Genomic DNA, 19368 nt, shown 5'->3' with positions numbered 1-19368 from the left:
AGAGACAGGGTCTCACTGAGTTGCTTAGTGCCTTGCCATTGCTGAGACTGGCTTTGAACTTGCAATCCAACAGGGAAATAAGCATCTCCAAAAGCTAGCCTCGGTGTGATATCTGTTCATTTTGTTTTCCCTGCCCCTCCTTTTCTTTACTGTTCTTAACCCCCAAAGGAAATTTAGTAAATTTTTTTTTGTTTTATTTTCCCCAGTAATCACATAAAGGATACATAGAAATTGCCTTGAAATTTTTATCATGTTGTTGTTAGGATTGATTGAATTGGTTTACCTGCTTGGTTGGTATTTCGTTTCTTTATCATTTCATTTGCTCCAAGGTACACAAGCAATTGCGCTCTCGGCTGGAGATTCTATAAAATAGTTATTTTATAACTAGAATAAGTTCATTTTAGAATTGTCTAATTCTGATTCTGTGAACCTCAGTTTCATTTTAAGTTTCTAGCAGTTTTATCTATTTTGGGGGGAACATCTTATTTTAATAGAAGTTCTTTAACCATTTGCTTAGGATAAAGAGTTTGAACTTTGATTTTTAAAACCTAAAAAAATTAACAGTGTCCAGTGTTTCTTCTTCTGAAAAACTTAATTGTTTTAAATTTGTGTTTTTATTAGTACATTATGGTTTTACATAATTGTGTAGTTTATTTTGACGTTCATGAATGCATGAAACATAATTTGTTTCCATATAATGAGTGAAAACATTCAACCTTGACTTTGTGAGTCTGGCTTTTTTCACATAGCATAATATTCTCCATTTCTATCCATTAGTTAGCAAATGATTTAATATCATTCTTCTTTATAACTGAGTAAAACTTCATTGTGAATATAAAACACTTTTTCTTATCCGTTAATCTACTTGACTATTAGCAATTGTGCTGCTATAAACCTTGGTATATACTAGGATAAGCTGATTTTAGTTCTTTTGGATAAATACCAAGGAGTGGGATAGCTGTGTTATATGGTGCGGGTTCATTCCTAGTCTTTTGAGGAATCTCCAAATTGTATTCCAACATGGCTTCACTAATTTGCAGTTCCACCGACAATGCATGAGCGCGCCTGTTTTTCCACATCTTTGCTAGTGTTTTTTGTTGTATGTAGTCTAGGTAATTGGTATTACAACTGGTGTGAAATAAAATCTCAGTGTAGTTTTGACTTGCATTTCCCTGATTGCTAAGGATGTTGAACACTTATTTATATACTTTTTTCCATTTGCATATTTTTCTTTTGAAAAATGTCTTTTTAGTTCTTTCTTTTGCTCATTTATTGATTGGGTTATTTGGTGGGGTTTTTTTTTGGTGTTAAATTTTTGAAGATTTTTTTATGTATTCTGGGCATCAATCTCCTGCTGGAAGAGTATCTGGCAAAAATTTTCTTCCATTCTGCAGGCTTCTTCTCTGTGCACTCATACCTTTGCTGTACAGAAGAAGTTTTTTGATTTGAAGCTAACCCTCTTACTGATTCATTGTTTTATTTCTTGAGCTGTAGGAGTCTTATTAAGTAAGTCAGTGCCTGCACTTATATGATATAGTGTTGGCCCTGTGTTTTCTTCTAGCAGTGGCAGTGTTTCTACCCTAATTCCTAAGTCTTTTATCCACTTTTGAGTTGATTTTGTGCAAGGTGAAAGATAGGAATCTAATTTCATTCTTCTACATATGGATATCCAGTTTTTCCTGTACCATTTGTTAAAGAGGCAATCTGTTCTCCAATATTAATTTTTGGTACCTTTGTCAAATCAGGTGACTATATCTATATGGATTTTGTCTCTGTAACTTACTCTTTTCTTTTGATCTTAATATCTGTTTTTATGCTATTTGTTACTCTAGCTCTGTAGCATAATTTGAGATCAGGTATTGTGTTGCCATCAGCACTCTTATTGCTCAGTATTGTTTTGGCTCTTTGGGGTCTTTTATTTTTCCATGTGAATTTTAGGACTGGTTTTTCTAGTTATATAAGAAATATCATTAGTATTTTGATGGGGATTGCATTGAACTTATAAATTGTGTTTGATAATACTAATTCTGCATGCCCAACAGCATGGGAGGTCTTCTTCAATTTCTTTCTTCAGTGTTCTACAGTTTTCACTGTAGGCCTTTCACCTTCTTGGTTAAGTTTTTCCATATATATATATATATATATATATATATATATATATATATACATACATACACACACATACATATACATACACATACACATACATACATACATATATATACACACACACACACACTTTTAACTCTGTGTTTTGGGAACAAGAGATTTTTGAGGTAAAGGAAGATTTTATAGAGGTTGTCATTGCAGACTCAGATCCCTATAACATAGTCACTGGAGTAGATCTTGGGCCACATCATGACTTTGCTCAATTTGTTTCAGTAGTATGGCTTATTAATATTCCCTGAATGTCTTTTGGTTAGCGCGCTGCAGTTGCTTTTTCTCAGCTCTGAATCTTGAGAGGTAGCCTCTGTAAGAAAAGAAACACCAGATTAAGAGTTTGTTAAAAGAGCAAGGTTACATTCAACTTTGAGATTTATCATTTATATAAAACTTAGAATGTCAGTGCTAGACCCCATTCTAAATACTCACATATCCTTGAAATGGCCTTTTGATTTTTGTATGTTCACTCCACATGTTTGTGATCCATGTCACAATGTTTACATTTGTTTATTACAAGGTGGATTGATCTGAAGAGTGACTTCAAAAGACTTAAAAAAAAAAAAAAACAACCAGGAGATATTTCACAGGTACAATCCTATGTTTGAGAGATTGGTAACTAGGCTGCACAGATCATTTTGGAATAAGCCTAAACTTGCTAAGGCTTTTGTAAAACTTGTATTCCAGATATTCTGTCCTTTAAAAGCTTGTTTTATTGCACACCATCTTTCCATTGTTCCTGAAGAGTTCCATTGTGGTTTATATCTTTAAGATTCTCTATTTTGATGAGAAGCAGAGGCTATAATTCTGTGTTAGAATTCAAACAGGAAATTTATATCAGAAGCAGGGATTCTAATTGTAATTGAGTATCCCAGGAGTCCTCTGACCAGAGGGCCTGGAGCCAACTCACTGCTCTGCTATTGTATCTGAAAGACAGTGGCATTTTTTGAAGGCCATTTTTTTTTAACCACCCTCCCTTAATTAGAGCAGCTTCATTACTATCATTCTCATTCTCCTATGTAAATGATGTGCATGTATTAAGGATACAGGTAAGGTTATTATTCTGTAAAATTTTCCAGATAATTATGTCCAGCCAAGTGTATCCTGCTATTCTAAATTCTTTTAGCTCTTATTGTCCACAAACTAAGTAATTCCATGTTTTTATGACATTGTCTCTATATTCATTATGCTCGTCTCCTGGATACCCACATGTTCAGGTTTTTTTTGAATAGTAGTTAATGATAATAGTTAATACTTACAAATCATTATATAGATTTGTTGCTTAAGTAGTTTTACTAAAACCTTACCATTAGTACTGCGAGACACTTAATGTTAGTAAGATATATCCTATAAGTGTTCTCTATAGTTTTCTCTAATCATTTGAGAGAAAACCCAGTAAATATTTTAATTTCTACTAAGATATTAAGTACTAACTATCTAGATATATAAGAGAGTGAAAGGACTGGTTCTTGTCAACATCAGGGCTCAGTTTAAAGTTAAGAAGCCTTCTGGTTGTGGTGGTGCACATCTGTAATCCCAGAAATTTGGATAGCTGACTCAGGAGATGGTGAGTTCAAAGCCAACCTCAGCAATTTAGCGAGGCACTTAGAAATCAATGAGACCCTATTTCTAAATAAAATATTTTAAAAATGGGCTGGGGATATGGCTCAGTGATTAAATGCCCCTGGGCTCAATCTCGGGTATATCCCCCCAAATAAATAAATGTAAAATTAAGAAGCCTGAATAACTTGAGTTACAGTGTAGGTAAAACATTTTATTTTTCCAGTCTACTTTTAATATTTTAGAAGAATTATTTTATTTGTACTTTTTGGTGTTTGAAATCATGATGATTGGATATACCTTCCCGGGCTTAGTAAAAGTTGGAATGAAGAGATAATAAATTCCAGGGTTGTGATGTTTATCTTTTATGGCTGTTCTCAAACTCTGATATGTAAAGGTGTTTTTATAAGTACAATAGGAAGGCTCAAGTGGGAAAAGTCATTACAAATGCTTATATTGTATTAGTTTTCTTACTGGAGAAAATACAAAGCTGTGGTTCCTGTCTTCTTTACTGAAATATCACCATAGAGAAGAAAAGCATAATTTTTTGTTGTATTGTGGATAGTTTTTGTTTTCCATTAAAATTGTGGAGTATAGTGGCTAGTCTTAAAATCTTTTACCTTAATTAAGATAATGATTTGTTTTGTTAGACTTGTGAGACATTACTTCAAAGTTGTCCACTCTTTTTTGGTGCTGTGCATTTAACTTGGATGAAACAGAGAAGTGTCAGATTGTATGAAATCATTGCTGCTTTTTTCCTTTTTTGGGACAATTGAAATTTAAGAATGTACTTAAGCCTGCATGGTGGTGCATACCTATAATCTCAGCAGCTCAGGAGGCTGAGACAGGAGGATCATGAGTTCAAAAGCCAGCTTCAGCAGATGCTAGGTGCTGAGCAACTCAGTGAAACCCTGTCTTTAAATAAAATACAAAATAGGGCTGAGGATGTGACTCAGTGGTTGAATGCCCCTGAATTCAATCCCTGGGCCCCCCCACCACCAAAAAAAATGTATTTAATATTTCGGATTTTAACATTTTTGGATCTAACCTTTCTGGATGTCTTCATTTAGTATTCAAGATCAAAAGACTGAGTTTGTCTTCAGAAATGCTAAAAGTACAGGAAGAGAAAGGTTTATTTTTTAAATGAGGAAGAAAATGACTTTTAGTAGGATTTATAGCTAACCTGCAAAGTTGTAATTAAGATGAATAAAGGAAAGTTTGGGGGGATAGAAAATGATAATTTAGAGCTCAATTAGATTAAACTGGGTTTTTAGCAAAGGTTTCTAGGATTCAGACTTGAAGGGAGATTTTGAAAACTTTGAGAACTGCTATGTTTGTACTTGTACCGTGATTTGTATGCATTCAAAACACATGTAATAGTGTTGTAAATAAAAGTGGTGTTGACAAGATTTGAGTCACTTCCACAAGTGGTATTAGATTTGTGCTAATTAAATCATACCTTTTTTGGGTGTTTTACTTAGGAACTAAAGACAAAAATGCCCAAGACAGCTGACCATGTTATAATATAAACTACCTATAAATCACTTGGTTATCTAATGTAGAAGTCATTACTTTCACTCATTGCTTTTGTGTCTGAAATGAAGCATCTTTAAGCAAGAAAAAATTGATCTCACATTGCTTAATTGCTTTTGTTTAGATAAACACTTCCTCAAATTTAAATGGATATCAATACCGATTATAGTGTGCCACAACATTTTGTATCTTCATTTAACCAGTAATTTGGTTTTGGTAGGGAAAGTGCTTTATAAGTATTATATTACTTTTTCTTTCATTAGGTTAGTGTACATTATTCAGTTAGCATTTTGAAAATAAAATTGATAATAATGGAAGAGTGACAGAAAAAAAATGCAGTTCAGTCACTAGGTCTAAAGGATTTATATTGTACTGAGAACTGGGTTTAGATTTTACAGAGAGGAGAGAAGAAGCAGGAGATATATTGCTATTTTAAGATAATTCTAGTCCCTAGAACTAGAACTGGTATGTATTCTGAAATCATGAAATGAACAACTTAAAGCTCTTTAAAGGCTAGGTACTGTAGTACAGTTCAGAACAGTTGAAGAATTCAGAGAACAAGATGATATGAACTATACCTAGTCAAGTAGGAGGTGGCTCTTAAACATGAAGAGAGCCTTTGGATTACTGCTAGGTATGAAAGAAGGCAAACAAGGTAAGGAGAAGATAGTAAACAGAGCTAGAGCCAGTGAACTGTTATAAATGGAGCTCAGTTTAGAACCTGTTTGATTTTGCTTTTAGGCTTTATATCCATTAGCACCCAGTTAACATTCTTTTTCCCATCTGACCATATTCTGAGAAGTATTATATTAATTTTTAAAGCAACAAATACAGAGAAACAAAAATTGAAAACCTTACCTTCCTAAAGGGAGAGTAGTCTGAATAGAGTGTAGGCACTTTCAGTTGCACATATTTTCAAGTAAAATAAGGAGACCCCTGTGAGCCTACCATTTGCTGTTTGACCCTGGGCATCTTTAACATTCTTTCCATTACTTAGATATATGAAGTATATCTACTTCGTAATTTTTGTTTTCAATAAAAGATGTCATGTGTATAAACTTAGCATGGAGCCTGGTCTATAGAATGACTGAATGAAAAATATTGCTTATAATTGAAAAAAATAATTTTATGTGATAAACTAAGGTAAACATTTAAAAATAATTTGTAGTAAAGAATATAGTTTACTTTGTGTATTTGGGCAGTTTTCTCAGTATAATTCTGTACAGTTCTCATTTTTTTAAAAAAAATTCCTTTCTTCCTTTAGGAGACAAGGATGGCAGCAAGGTGACCACAGTGGTGGCAACTCCCGGGCAGGGTCCAGACAGGCCACAAGAAGTCAGCTATACAGACACTAAAGTGATCGGAAATGGGTCATTTGGTGTGGTATATCAAGCCAAACTTTGTGATTCAGGAGAACTGGTTGCCATCAAAAAAGTATTGCAGGACAAGAGATTTAAGGTAATACCTCTGATATTTCATATACTTTGTTGCTGTCTTAATACATTATAGATTATTGGTTAGATGTACCTTTTGCTTCAAATTTCATTTGTTCTGTTAATTTTTGTTCAGCTCAACAACTATAGCAACTTATTTCTAGTTATGTATTTTAATAGAAATAAACTTTGTTGAAGATTAATACTTTTATAACCACTGCTATGAGAAGCATTATATATAGAAAATCCTGTGAAAGGGAAATTGCTTAGTTCAAAGGTCACTTTGAACCTTAAAAAAGTGACCTTTCCCTGCATTGTGCTTCATTGGTTTAATGTATCAGAGAAACACTGGCTGTGGCATATGTGCATTTGATACAGTTGACTGTGCATTCCTTTCTTATATTAAAGGAAAACTATCCTTTAATCTATGGTGAAACACCATTACATTTCCCCAATAACTCTTGTCTGTCTTTTCCCTTCTGACCCTATAAACCAGAAATCCCCAAAGTTCAGTTCTTGTCCTTTATTTTCGTTTCATAAACCAAATCCTGTGCATGGAGGCTCGTAAGTCATTTCTGTGTTGTGGTATAGTGGAAAGGATCAGGAGACCTGAGCTCTAAATAAGATTCTGCCATTAATGAGCTGTGTAGCCTTTTTCTCTTCTCTGTTCTTCCCACTTTGCAATATTTTACTAAGAGCTTCCCACGTATTCAGAACTGTGCTAATCATTAAGGGTCATAAAAATAAATAAGAAGTGACCACTGTTCTGAAATAGTATAGTCTAGTGTCTATTTGTTCTGGAATGTCTAGAACATTCTAATGAGTTTTGTTTTGCTTTTTGATAATTCTCAAGTTTTTGTTTCCAGTTCTCACTTCTCCCAAGCACTAGTCTCTGTTGCTAACTGGCTGTTAGAATGTTTTACTATTATTTCAAATTGGCAATCTAACCCTGACTGACAGCTTTTATGACCCAGTAGAAAGTCTTCATCTTGGTTTCTAGACCTTTGGATTTGCTCTTTCCTTCTAATGGTTTCATCACTCACCTATCATTTACTTTCCTACTAATACCCAGTCATTATCAGACTTGGTCAATTTTCCTACCCCCGCTCCCATTCTCTTGTCAATATATTTCTTCTTCTTTTTTTTCTCCATCAGTACTTTCTAGTCAGTCTTTGTCATTATTTGTCTTAATGACTAGTAAGATTCTATTCTGGTCTTTTCCCTTCTAATCTTTCTATATACCAAAACTAGAATGAATACTCCTGATATTCTGCTTGGTCATGTTATGCCTCCTTCATTGGTTCTTAACAGTCTAAAAAATAAAACTTACCTATTTAATTTGTACACTCAGAAGACAAAACATAGTCTTGCCTTTCTTATGATACTCAGATTTCCATACTTTGATATCACTATCCTGAAATGTATTGGTCTTTCTGGCTTCTCAGCTTTCATTCAGCTTCTGTATTAGTTTGTTTTCCACTGCTAAATAAAAGCCCTGAGATTGAGGAACTAAGACAGAAATAGATTTATTTAGTTCACCATTATGGAGATTGAAAAAATCTGAACAGCATGGTGTTGGCTTTGGTGAAGGTCCCCTTGGCTGCATCACTTTGTGCTAGATGACATCATTTCCGGAGTATGTATAATAAAGAGAGGTCACATGGTGACATAGGAAGCCAGAGAGCAACTTGGGGGTTAGATCTTTTCTTTTATAAAAACCCTCTAACTAGAACTAGCCAGGATCCCACAGAACTAAATCAGTTCCTTTCAAAGGGTGGACCTAATAATTCCCACTAAGCCTTACTTCTGAACCCTACTCCTCCCAACACCATCATACTGAAGACTGAGCTCCCAGCACATGAATCCAGGGGTTTACAGTTGATCATTAAACCATGATCAAACGATGGCAGCTTCCTTTCTTTTCTTTTTCTTTTTTTCTCTCCCTCCTTTCTTGATCTTTCCCTTTCCCTACTCCCTCCTTCCTTTCCATTGTTTTTCTTTCTTTTTTAGGGTCTCACTTTGTTGCCCAGGTTCTCTTTGCAGATTCTCCTGCTTCAGCCTTCTGAGTAGCTGGAACCACAAGTGCCTCCCACCATACTTCACCAAACCATGGCAGCTTCATTACTGTCATTCTCATTCTCCTATCTAAAAGCTGTGCATATATAAAGACACAGGTCAGATTATTATTCTATAAAATTTTCCAGATAATTCTATCCAGCCAAGTGAATCTTGTTATTGTAAATTCTTTTAGCTCTTATCCTCCACAAATGAAGAACTTCCATGTTTTCATGACAGTGTTTCCATATTTATTATGTCTGTCTCCTGGATTCCCACACATTCAGATTATTTTTTTGGAATAGTATTAATGATGGTAATAAATATATGCAAATTTTTATTATATATATTTTTTGTTTTCCATAAGTATTTTTACTTAAAACTTATCATTAGTACTGTGAGTTTGTACTGTTATTATTTGGGTAAAGAAACCTAAATACACGGCGGGGATTGTGGCTCAGCAGTACAGCGCTTGTCTAGCACATGTGAGGCTCTGGGTTCAATCCTCAGCACCACATAAAAATAAATAAATAAAATAAAGGTATTGTGTCCAGCTACTTCTAAAAATATATATATTAAAAAAAGAAACCTAAATCCATGTTTTCAGGACAGTGTTTCCATATAGTCTGATTCCAGAGCCTTACTACATTTTATCACTGAATTAAATTTCTTCCCCCTTCTCTCTCACACACAGCATTAAACTATTCTGTATCAGAGCATCAGATTCCCACACAGCATTCCTGTTCCTTTCATAATATTAAATCACACCTCCCTACCTCTCCATAAATAAAGATAGATATTGACTTTATCTTGTCCTCTAATGGTTACCTTATTCTTTAGCTATTGGGAATTTTTCCTCATATCAAAAAATGTATATGTGTGCTTTATTAGAATACAATTCTTGTCTTTTACGAAAGCATTCTAGTTATACATAATGGTTGGATTCATTTTGACAAAAATCATACATGCAAGGAATTTGATTTCAATCCCTATTAACTTTGTCTTTCCCTCTCCTCCTCCATTTTCTCCTCTACTGATCTTTCTTGTGCTCCTTTAAATATTTTTGATGGGTACTTTCTGCATATGCTATTCCAAGTCTTTTATTCTTCCAAATGTATTTAGGACCCTATTTTTCCTAGTTCTATGAGGCATGTAATTGGTATTTTGATGGGGATTGCTATTGATTTTTACTTTCATTCCATATTACTTTGGGTAATATGGCCATTCTGAGAATATTAGTTCTGCCTATCCAAGAGCATGAGAGGTCTTTCTATCATCTAAGGTCTTCTTCAGTTTCTTTCTTTAGTATTCTATAATTTTCAGTGTAGAAATATTTTACCTCCTTGGTTAGATTAATTTCCAAGGATTTTTTTTTTTTTTTGTGTGTGTGTGTGTGTGTGTGTTAAATTTTTATTTCTTTAGTTGCACATGACACAATACCTTTATTCTCTTTATTTTTTATGTGGTGCTGAGAATCAAACCCAGTGCCTCAGATATGCAAGGCAAGCACTCTGCCACTGAGCTACAACCCCAATCCTAGGGTTTTGTTTTTTTAAAGGTTATTGTGAATGGGATTGTTTTCATTGTTCAGCTGAATCACTTTTGGAGTATAGGAAAGCTACTGATTTATGAGTGTTGACCTTGTATACTGCTACTTTGCCAAATTCACTTATCCACTCTAGAAGTCTTCTGATGGAGTTGTTTGGGTTTTCTAATCAGAGGATCATGTCATCAGCAAATAGACGGTTTGACTTCTTCTTTTCCTATTTGTATTCCTTTTTCTTCCTTCTCTTTCTTGATTGCTCTGGCTAGAGTTTTGAGAATTATATTGAATAAAAGTAGTGCGAGAGTAGAGATCCTTGTCTTGTTCCTGATTTTAGAGGAATTGCTTTCAGTTACGTTGTTTTCTTTGTATAGCCATTATAATATTGAAGTAAGATTCTTTAACCCTTAGTTTCTCTGGTGTTTTTAACATGAATGGGTATTGAAGTGTATCAAAGGCCTATTCAGGTGATCATATAATTCTTATCCTTAATTCTGTGAAGTGGTAATTACATTTGTTGGTTTGCATATGTTGAACCAACCTTGAATCCTTTGGATGAAATCCATTTAATAATGGTGTATTGTCCTCTTTTTTTTTTTTTAAGCTATCAATGGATCTTTATTTATTTGTATATGGTGCCAAGAATTGAATCCAGTGCCTCACACATGGTAGGCAAGCACTGTGCCACTGAGCCACAACCCTAACCCCAACCCCATTCATCCTCCTTTATGTGATTTTTGAATGCAGTTTATTAACCTTCTATTAATGATCTTTACATCAGGGATGTATCCCTATGTTTATCAGGGATATTGGTCTGTAGTTTTCTTTCCTTGATGTGCCTTTGGTTTTGGTATCAGGGTTACACTGACTTCATAGAATAAATTTGGGAGTGTATTCTGCCTTTCTCATTCGTGAAATAATTTGAGAAAGACTTAGTGCTTCTTAAAAGATCTGGCAGAACCTGACTAAGAATCCATCTGGTCCATTTTTTGGGGAAAAGATTTTAATTCCTGTTTCAATTTCATTACTTGTTATTGGTGTGTTAAGATTTTCTCTGTCTTCTTGGTTCAATTTGGGCAAGTCATATGTGTTTAGAAATTTTGTCAACATCAAGGTTTTCCAATTTATTGGAGTACAGATTTTCAAATTAGTTCCTTAATGATCATCTAAAGAAATCTCTGTGGTGACTTCTCCTTTTTCATCTCTAATTTTGTTGATTTGAGTTTTCTTTCTTTTGCTTATTTTGGGCTGAGGGTTTATCAGTCTCATTTATCTTTTCACAGAACCAATCCTTTTTGGTTTTGATCCCTGTGTATTGTAATTTTTATTCTCTTTCATTAATTTTGACTTTGATCATTATTATTTCTGTCTTATACTGATTTTGGAATTAGTTTGCTATTCCTTCTCTAAGGCCTCGAGGTGGAGCATAAGCTTATTTTATGTTTTGGGGAATCACTCTATACTTTTTTTTAGTGTAGGCACTGAGTGTTATAAATTTTCCCCTTAGAATTGCTTTCATACTGTCCCAGAGATTTTTGTATGTTGTATTTCTGTCATTGTTTGTTTCTAAGAATTTCTTGATTTCTTCTATGATCCAGTCTTTATTTAAAAGAGCATTGTTCAATCTCCATGTGTTTATGTAGTTTCTATTATGTTTCTTGCTGTTTATTTCTATTTTTATTCCATTATGATCTGATAGGATGCATGGTACTATATCAGTTTTTTTTTTTTTTTTAAATATTTGCTAAGACTTACATTTTGACCTAGAATGTGGTCAGTTTTGAAAAGGTTCTATGAGCTGCTGAGAAGAGGGTAAATGCAGCTGGTTTGGGGTGAAATATAACGTAGATGTTTTTTAGGTCAGTTTGATTTATAATATTATTTTATGTTTTGATGGCCTGTCTATTAATGATAAGGGTATGTTGAAATCACCCAGTATTATTGTATTGGTGTCTGAGATTTAATATCATGGAATATTTTGCTTTAAAAATGTAATTGGGTATACTGACATCTGTGGAATATATATTTGCTGTTGTTCCCTTTACCAGGATGTAGTGGCCTTTGTTAATTCTGATAAATTTTTGCTTAATTTGCTTTGTCAGCTATGAGAATAGCTACTTCTGTTTGTTTTTGGACTCCATTTGCATAAACTATTTCTTTCTATTCTTTTACCTTCAGCCTGTGAGTATCTTTAACTATAAGTCTCTTGGAAACAGCATATAGTTAGATCTTGTTTTTTGATCCATTATGCTAATCTCTGTCTTTTAATTGGGGAAGTGAGACCATTTATATTCAGTGTTATTATGGATATGTATTATGGTATCCTGGCATTTTTTATTATTATATTGTCTTGAATCTCATTTAGTTGATTATATTTTTATTCCTCTTCATCTATTTGAGAGCTTTGGGATTTGTTTTCTGTTCTCCTATGTGCAGTTTATCTTTGAATATTCTTTGTAGTGCTAGTTGCTGGTCATGAATTCTTTTAGTTTATCTTGTCATGGAAAGCTTTGACTTCCCTACTGAATGTGAAAGAGAGCTTTGTTGGGTATAGCCATCATGGCCAGCAATTATTTTTTTTTTAGAGCTTGGACTATCTCATTCCAGGCCCTCCTCGGTTTTAGTGTCTGAGTTGAGAAGTATGAAGTGAGTCTTACTAGCTTGCCTCTAAATGTGATCTGATATTTTTCTTTCAGAATTTTTACTATTCTTTCCTTATTTTCTAGGTTAGGCGTTTTGATTATGATGTGTCTTGGAGAGAGATTCTGTTGCAATCTTGTCAGTGTGAGGGCCTACATCCTTCCTCCATGTGGATGTCTATCTGATATGGGGAAAGTTTTCTGTTTATTATTTCAGTGAAAATGTTCTTAATGCCTTTAGCCTATATCTCTTTGTTCTCTTTTATGCCAACTAGACTCAGGATTGTTCTCTTGATGTTGTCCCACATTCTGAATGTTCAAGTTTATATACCCGGTCTTTAAGGCCTAAAGTTCTGTCTTCAGGGCCTGAAGTTTTTTATTTGCAAGCCAAGGAAGTCATAGTGATTGTATGGATTGATATAGAAAAATCATATGACAAAATTCAACACCCACTGATAAAAACTCTAAGAAAGATATGACTAGAGAGTATTATGGATTAAATTATTTCCCCCAGAACATATGTATAGGCTATAATTGCACACCTAGGAATAAGGCCTTTTTTCCCCCTTCCGGAAATATCATTATTATGATGTAATTACCTCTCCTATTTGGTTGATTTTTTTTTTTTTTTTTTTTTTTTTTTTTTTTTTTTTAGTGAAGAATATTAAGTCCCTTACCTCTCCTTTTGGTTATGTCCTATAGATATTTCTTTGTGGTTCCCATTTAATGTGAGAAAGGAATGCCATTCTGATGCAAATCTATAGCAGGTAACTTCAGTAGTATAGAGAATGCTGCTGCTGTGCCTCTCCATCCCTACTTATTCAGATACTGATGTCACAATGTTACATGTGTACACATAACTTGTTCAGTACCATAGAATTAAAAAAATGATTTTTTTCTGCATTATTCTATTATATACAGTAGAAAGCAAAAGTAATACTAGCTTTTGGGTATGTAATGAACTTTGTTTACCGAAGATCTTTCTGTTTTCATAGAGATCTGAGTTCCAAATCTAATGTCCTTCAGTTCAATCAGAAGGACTCCCCTCACAGAGGGCACATCTAGTGGAGACAGACTACTTGAGTTCATGTTTATCAGATGCTGTGGTTTGATTGTGTATGTCTCTCCAAAATTCCTGGTGACACATCAGTGTAACAGTATTGAGAGGTGGGCCTTGAGGAGGGTTGGGCCATGAGTCTCCAACCCCAGCGATGGGATATTTACCTTAAGATTGTTTCTCCAGCATATGCAAGGTCCCTTCAACCTTTCTTCTCCTCCCATCCTGTGAGGATACAGCAACAAGATGCTTTGACCTTGGACTTGCCAGTCTCCAGAGGAGTGGGAAGCTGAGTTCGATTGTTAATAAATTACCCAGTGTAAGGTAGTTTGTTAGAACACCTGGAAGGGACCAAGGTATCTGGGAAGGCCTCCATTTCTTCCCCCAATAGGAAGGACACTCTTGCTATTTCTGGAATTTTATCCTAACTTTGAATGTATCAACTCAACTGCCTTTGGCGATTCAGGGTTTCTACAGAGAAATATGAGAACCTTTGGGAAAATGATGACAAAAGCTCCTTTCCTCTCAACCCCATAGTGTTAATACCAAGCTCTAGAGCATCTTAGGGAACAGAGCATTTTGTGGTAGCATCACGAGGTGAGCAAAGCGCTACCATTTCTTTGACATCAATTATTTTGAGTTAAAAGAAACAGGAATTGAATGCATTGAGTGTAGATGTGATGAGGCCTTTAAAAGCCCAAAGTTATTACAGATTTTCATCAGACTCCACATTGAAAATACTGCTGAAGTCTCCTATAAGTTTTTTTTTGTATTTATTTTTTAGTTGTAGTTGGACACAACACCTTTATTTCATTTGTTTATTTTTGTATATGGTGCTGAGGATCGAACCCAGGGTCTCGAATGTTCGAGGTGAGCGCTCTACCACTGAACCACAACCCCAGCACCTCCTATAAGTTTTATTCTCTAAACATGTAATATCAGTCTCTATAACCCACTGAACAAAAAGCTTCCAGGGTTTGTTCCCCCACCCTCACCCCCATGTGGAATTGCTTGTACCTTTGGGTTTTAGGGACACTGAATTTTGTAAAATGAAGTGTGCACAAAGAGAAACCTTTAGGTCAGTCATGAAGGTAGACTTTGTGCACCTCCTAGCTGTGGCATCTTCCCAGGGCTGGGACTCAAAGAGCTACTTTGGTGGTTTCTTCCTGTCCTTCACCTTAAGTGTTTAGAAATGGATACTTTATTAAAATTTACATGTGCCATTTGTTAATTTACTAGATTGTTGTTTTCTAGGTAGGTCTCTAGAGTTGTTATCAGAAGTTTAGAAGTTTTTAAAAAATAAAGTCTTGAATATTTTTCTAAACAAAAAGATCAACTTAGGCCAGTTTTGGGGTTTGTCTAATGTCATTAACAGTTTCCACAGTGGGAAAATAATTTATTAATTATAGTTTTGTATTTCTGGACAGAGTATTTTAGGACAAGTAAAACACAAGTGAGGATCAAGTCTGTTTGGAATTTGTAATATTTTGTTTCATCTACAGGAAAGATCTTTTCTCTAACTATAGCTTCTTTAATTTTTTTTTAATATTTATTTTTTAGTTTTTTAGGTGGACACAATATCTTCATTTTATATGTATGTGGTGCTGAGGATGGAACCCAGGGCCTCATCCGTGCTAGGCGAGCACTCTACTCCTGGGTCACAACCCCAGACCCAGCTTTTTTAAATTTTAATTCAAAATATCTCCAAGCGTTCCTCCTTAGCTATATACAACAAATTAAACCTTAATATTTTATGAAGTTTTTACCTATAAATTAACATTTTTTCCTTTGTCCATTATTTCTAAGACAAAGGTAGAAGTGTGATCATATATTGACAATAGTTAAACTCAATTCTCTTCTTGAAGAGTTTGATAAGTTAAAAGACAAGAGCTCACTTGTAAAGTTTAGTTACACTATCTCATGAGCTTGGAGACAACCCTATTAATTTACCAGAATCCAAAACTGAGTCTCATCATTTCTTGGAGACACCTGCTCTCAAACCTTTTCCTTAATGATTAAATTCTAAAATAACCCTGTTATTAGGAGAAGGTTTGTCCATAAGTGGACTTACTTGTTGTTTTCTCCTTATTGTAAGCTGAATGGCATGACAGAGCAGAGGCAAAGAGGCAAAGAAGCAATTCTTAAGGTTTCAACTCAGAAAGGTCCAAGTTCCCAGGCATGGCAACAGCTTTGCAGATGCCTTCATCATGATAGCTGAAATAACAAAGACCAACAGAGGTCAAAGCTGAGAGTGCTGAAGCACCTGCCCTAGCTTCATGCAGGGAAACACTTGACTATGTAAATGGATACCTATTTTTCTTCAAAATTTTCCAACTAGTTTTAGTATGCATTGTTTTTGAATCTTCTTTGAATCCATCATTAAAATATATGCTGGCAAATAGTATTTTTCAAATTATTTATTTGAGGGCTGGGGATGTGGCTCAAGGCGTACTCGCCTGGCATGCATGCGGCCGGGGTTCGATCCGCAGCACCACATACAAACAAAGATGTTGTGTCTGCTGAGAACTAAAAAATAAATATTAAAAAATTCTCTCTGTCTCTCTCTCTTAAAAAAAATATTTATTTGAGATTCTACTACAAGGATAGAAGACCTTTTTCCTTCTCCTCTTATTTTTCCTCTTATTTGTACATATGGTATGGATTCATTGACTTTTATTAAATTTTAAACTTTAATCACTTATTTTGATAATTAACTTGCCTCAAATTTGGCCAGTGAAAGCTCCTTCAAACTGGGTCAAGGTCCTCTTAGCTAGTAGAACTAGTTAAAATAGATGTGTGTGGGTGTGCTTTCATGTATACACATATGCATGTGTATATGTATATATACATATCTTTTTTTGTATTTCTTTTTTTAAAGTTCATACTTGAAATTTCAGAGCAACATTATAGTTTACTCTAACCTCCCTCTTTATTTATAATACCATTTAGTTCTAAAAATGCCATTTGCCAGCATATATTTTAATAACTGATTCAAAGAAGACTCAAAAACAATGCATACTAAAACTAGTTGGAAATTTTTGATGAAATATGGGTATTCATTTACATAGTCTAAAAAGTGTTTCCCTACAGAATACTTATTAGTTACAAAGCAAAATATAGTGCCCATAGGAAAGAATTCTGCAAAAACTGCCATACCTGATGGAAGTCAAGATTATATGTAATGGGAAAAAAATGGCGATTCTGTTGAGGCTGGATGTCCTCTATTGTGCTCAAGGAGGCTGAGCTCTGTTCTTCCAAACCCCAGTAGTCAGACATACTCATGTCTTGCATTTCTCCAGGACCAACCTATCTCAGGATGGAATGGAGCACAGCATATTCACCTGAAACTTGTTATCCACAGTATGTTTAGTTGTTTGCTCAGTCCTAGAATTCACAAATTAGAACTACTAACTCATACCCCTGGACTATTAAGAGTTCAGTTTTTGTTTGTTTGTTTTTTTTCTTTTGGCCTAAACGGTATATGACTCATGTATACTGTTCAGAAAATATTTAGGTTAGTTTTTCTTTTTCTTGCTTTTCAAAAACAAGTTTTTGTTCTTTAGCATAGTTAAGTCATTCCTTTTTAAAAAAATATTTGCTTTTTAGTTTTTTTAGGTGGACACAATATCTTTATTTTATTTTTATGTGGTGCTGAGGATCGAACCCAGTGCCTCACGCATGCCAGGCGAGCACGCTACCACTTGAGCCACATCCCCAACCTAAGTCATTCCTTTAGAGTAGGTTGGTCTATCCTTTTCTGTATGTATCTCTCAGTATTTTACCATCATTTTTTTATTTTCAAAAATTATTTATGTTTTTGCTCTGTGAATCACTAACATATTTCCAAATTTCCAAAAGTCAGGACTGTAGACGTATCATTTCTGCTGTTTCTTATGTTCTGTTTTATACTCATGCCTGATTTACTTTTTCTGAGTTTCTTTCACACAAATGAGCATATATGTATAATTTTCTTGGTTTCTTACACAAAAGGTAGCACAGTTGAGATGCTCTTTTATATTTCATTTTTTTCTTTTAACTGTATTTGCTGGCAAACATTGTATATTATTAAGAGATTTTTTGTCATTCTTTTCACAACTGGATAATTGAGTCAACCATTCTATCTGTTGATGTTTAAGTTGCTAATAGTATATTGTGATCTAAAAGAGGATTGCTGTGAATAATATTGTGTAATGTACTTTTGTATTACAGATAAGTCAGAGTAAAGCAATAGAAATGGGACTGTTGACTCGAAACTACTTTACATTCTCTTCAGTAATATATGACTATATCACTTTGCCTACAGAAGTACCTTTACATTTTCAGTTTTAGCTAGTTGCTAATCTGACAGATGAGATGGTACCTTATAGTTTTAAGTTACAATCTTCTTATTTTGATTGCAATTGAGCAGTTTTTTCCATCTGTTCAAGATCCATTTTATTTGTTTTTTGTGAGTGCATGTGAATTCTCCGTCTCCTCTCTCTTGCCTACTTTTAAAGTGGCTTTTTGGTTTTATCACATCCATCCCATGAGTTCATTATTCTGAAATAATGAACTTTTGTGTGTTGTGTTTTTTTTTTATTTTTGGCTAGGTGACAGTTCCTTCTTTTTTCCTCCTATACTATTGAATTTATTATTCTTTAATCTTATTTGCTTTTATGTTATGATTAGAAAGCATTTCCTCTATGCTCAGGTTAATGAGAAATTCATCCTTTTTTTTTTAAACTACATTTTTCACATTTATATTCTTGATCCATTTGGAGTTTTATTTCTATGCATGGTATGAGTTACTGATTTAATTTTATCTTCTCTAAATAATTAACCAGCAGAGTACATTTATTAGAAAGTGTATCTTTGTTCCAGTGTTTTGAGCTGTTCCTGTTATTATATGCTAAATTTCCATCTGGGTCTGTTATTGGACCTTCAATTCTGCCCCACCAGGGTATTTGCATAATCCTGTGAAGCTACTATATTAATTTAATTATAGAGGCTTCATAATATTTTAACACTTGGTAGGATTAATCTGCCCTTTTAGCTTTTTCTTTCGTATTTTCCTACCTATTTTTGATTTTTATTCTGTATGAACTTTGGTATCAATTTGTCTTACTCCATAAAGAAGTTTGTTGGTATTTTTAATTAAGATTTCAGTAAGTTTGTAAAAAGAAAGAGTTGACATATTTTACTTACATAGGCTTTTGACATTTCTTGTTAACTTTATTTCTTAAGTATTTAGTTGTTTTATTGCTATTACATACTTTTGCTATTTTTTTAACATACATGTTAAAAAGAGGCAAACTACCTTATTCAAAGCTCAGTTTTCCATTGTCTCACCCATTCTTGTTAGAATTTAAGTTTTCTTTGTTCTCCTCCCTTACTGTTAACTCTTCAAAT

The 19368-nt window shown here is 34.1% G+C and overlaps 1 protein-coding gene across 1 annotated transcript in view; it reads left to right on the top strand.

Moving 5' to 3' along the window:
* Gsk3b (glycogen synthase kinase 3 beta) overlaps positions 1 to 19368 on the top strand; it is a 160987-nt gene that overhangs the window by 58479 nt on the left and 83140 nt on the right. Inside the window, exon 2 of the mRNA XM_026393932.2 lies at positions 6518 to 6711. Coding sequence (XP_026249717.1) covers positions 6518 to 6711 — 194 coding nt within the window. The remainder of the gene's footprint in view (positions 1 to 6517; positions 6712 to 19368) is intronic.

This window comes from Urocitellus parryii, chromosome 2, assembly GCF_045843805.1.
Source record: "Urocitellus parryii isolate mUroPar1 chromosome 2, mUroPar1.hap1, whole genome shotgun sequence".
In the NCBI taxonomy this organism is placed as follows: Eukaryota; Metazoa; Chordata; class Mammalia; order Rodentia; family Sciuridae; genus Urocitellus; species Urocitellus parryii.
This window is presented reverse-complemented; position numbering and strand designations above follow the sequence as displayed.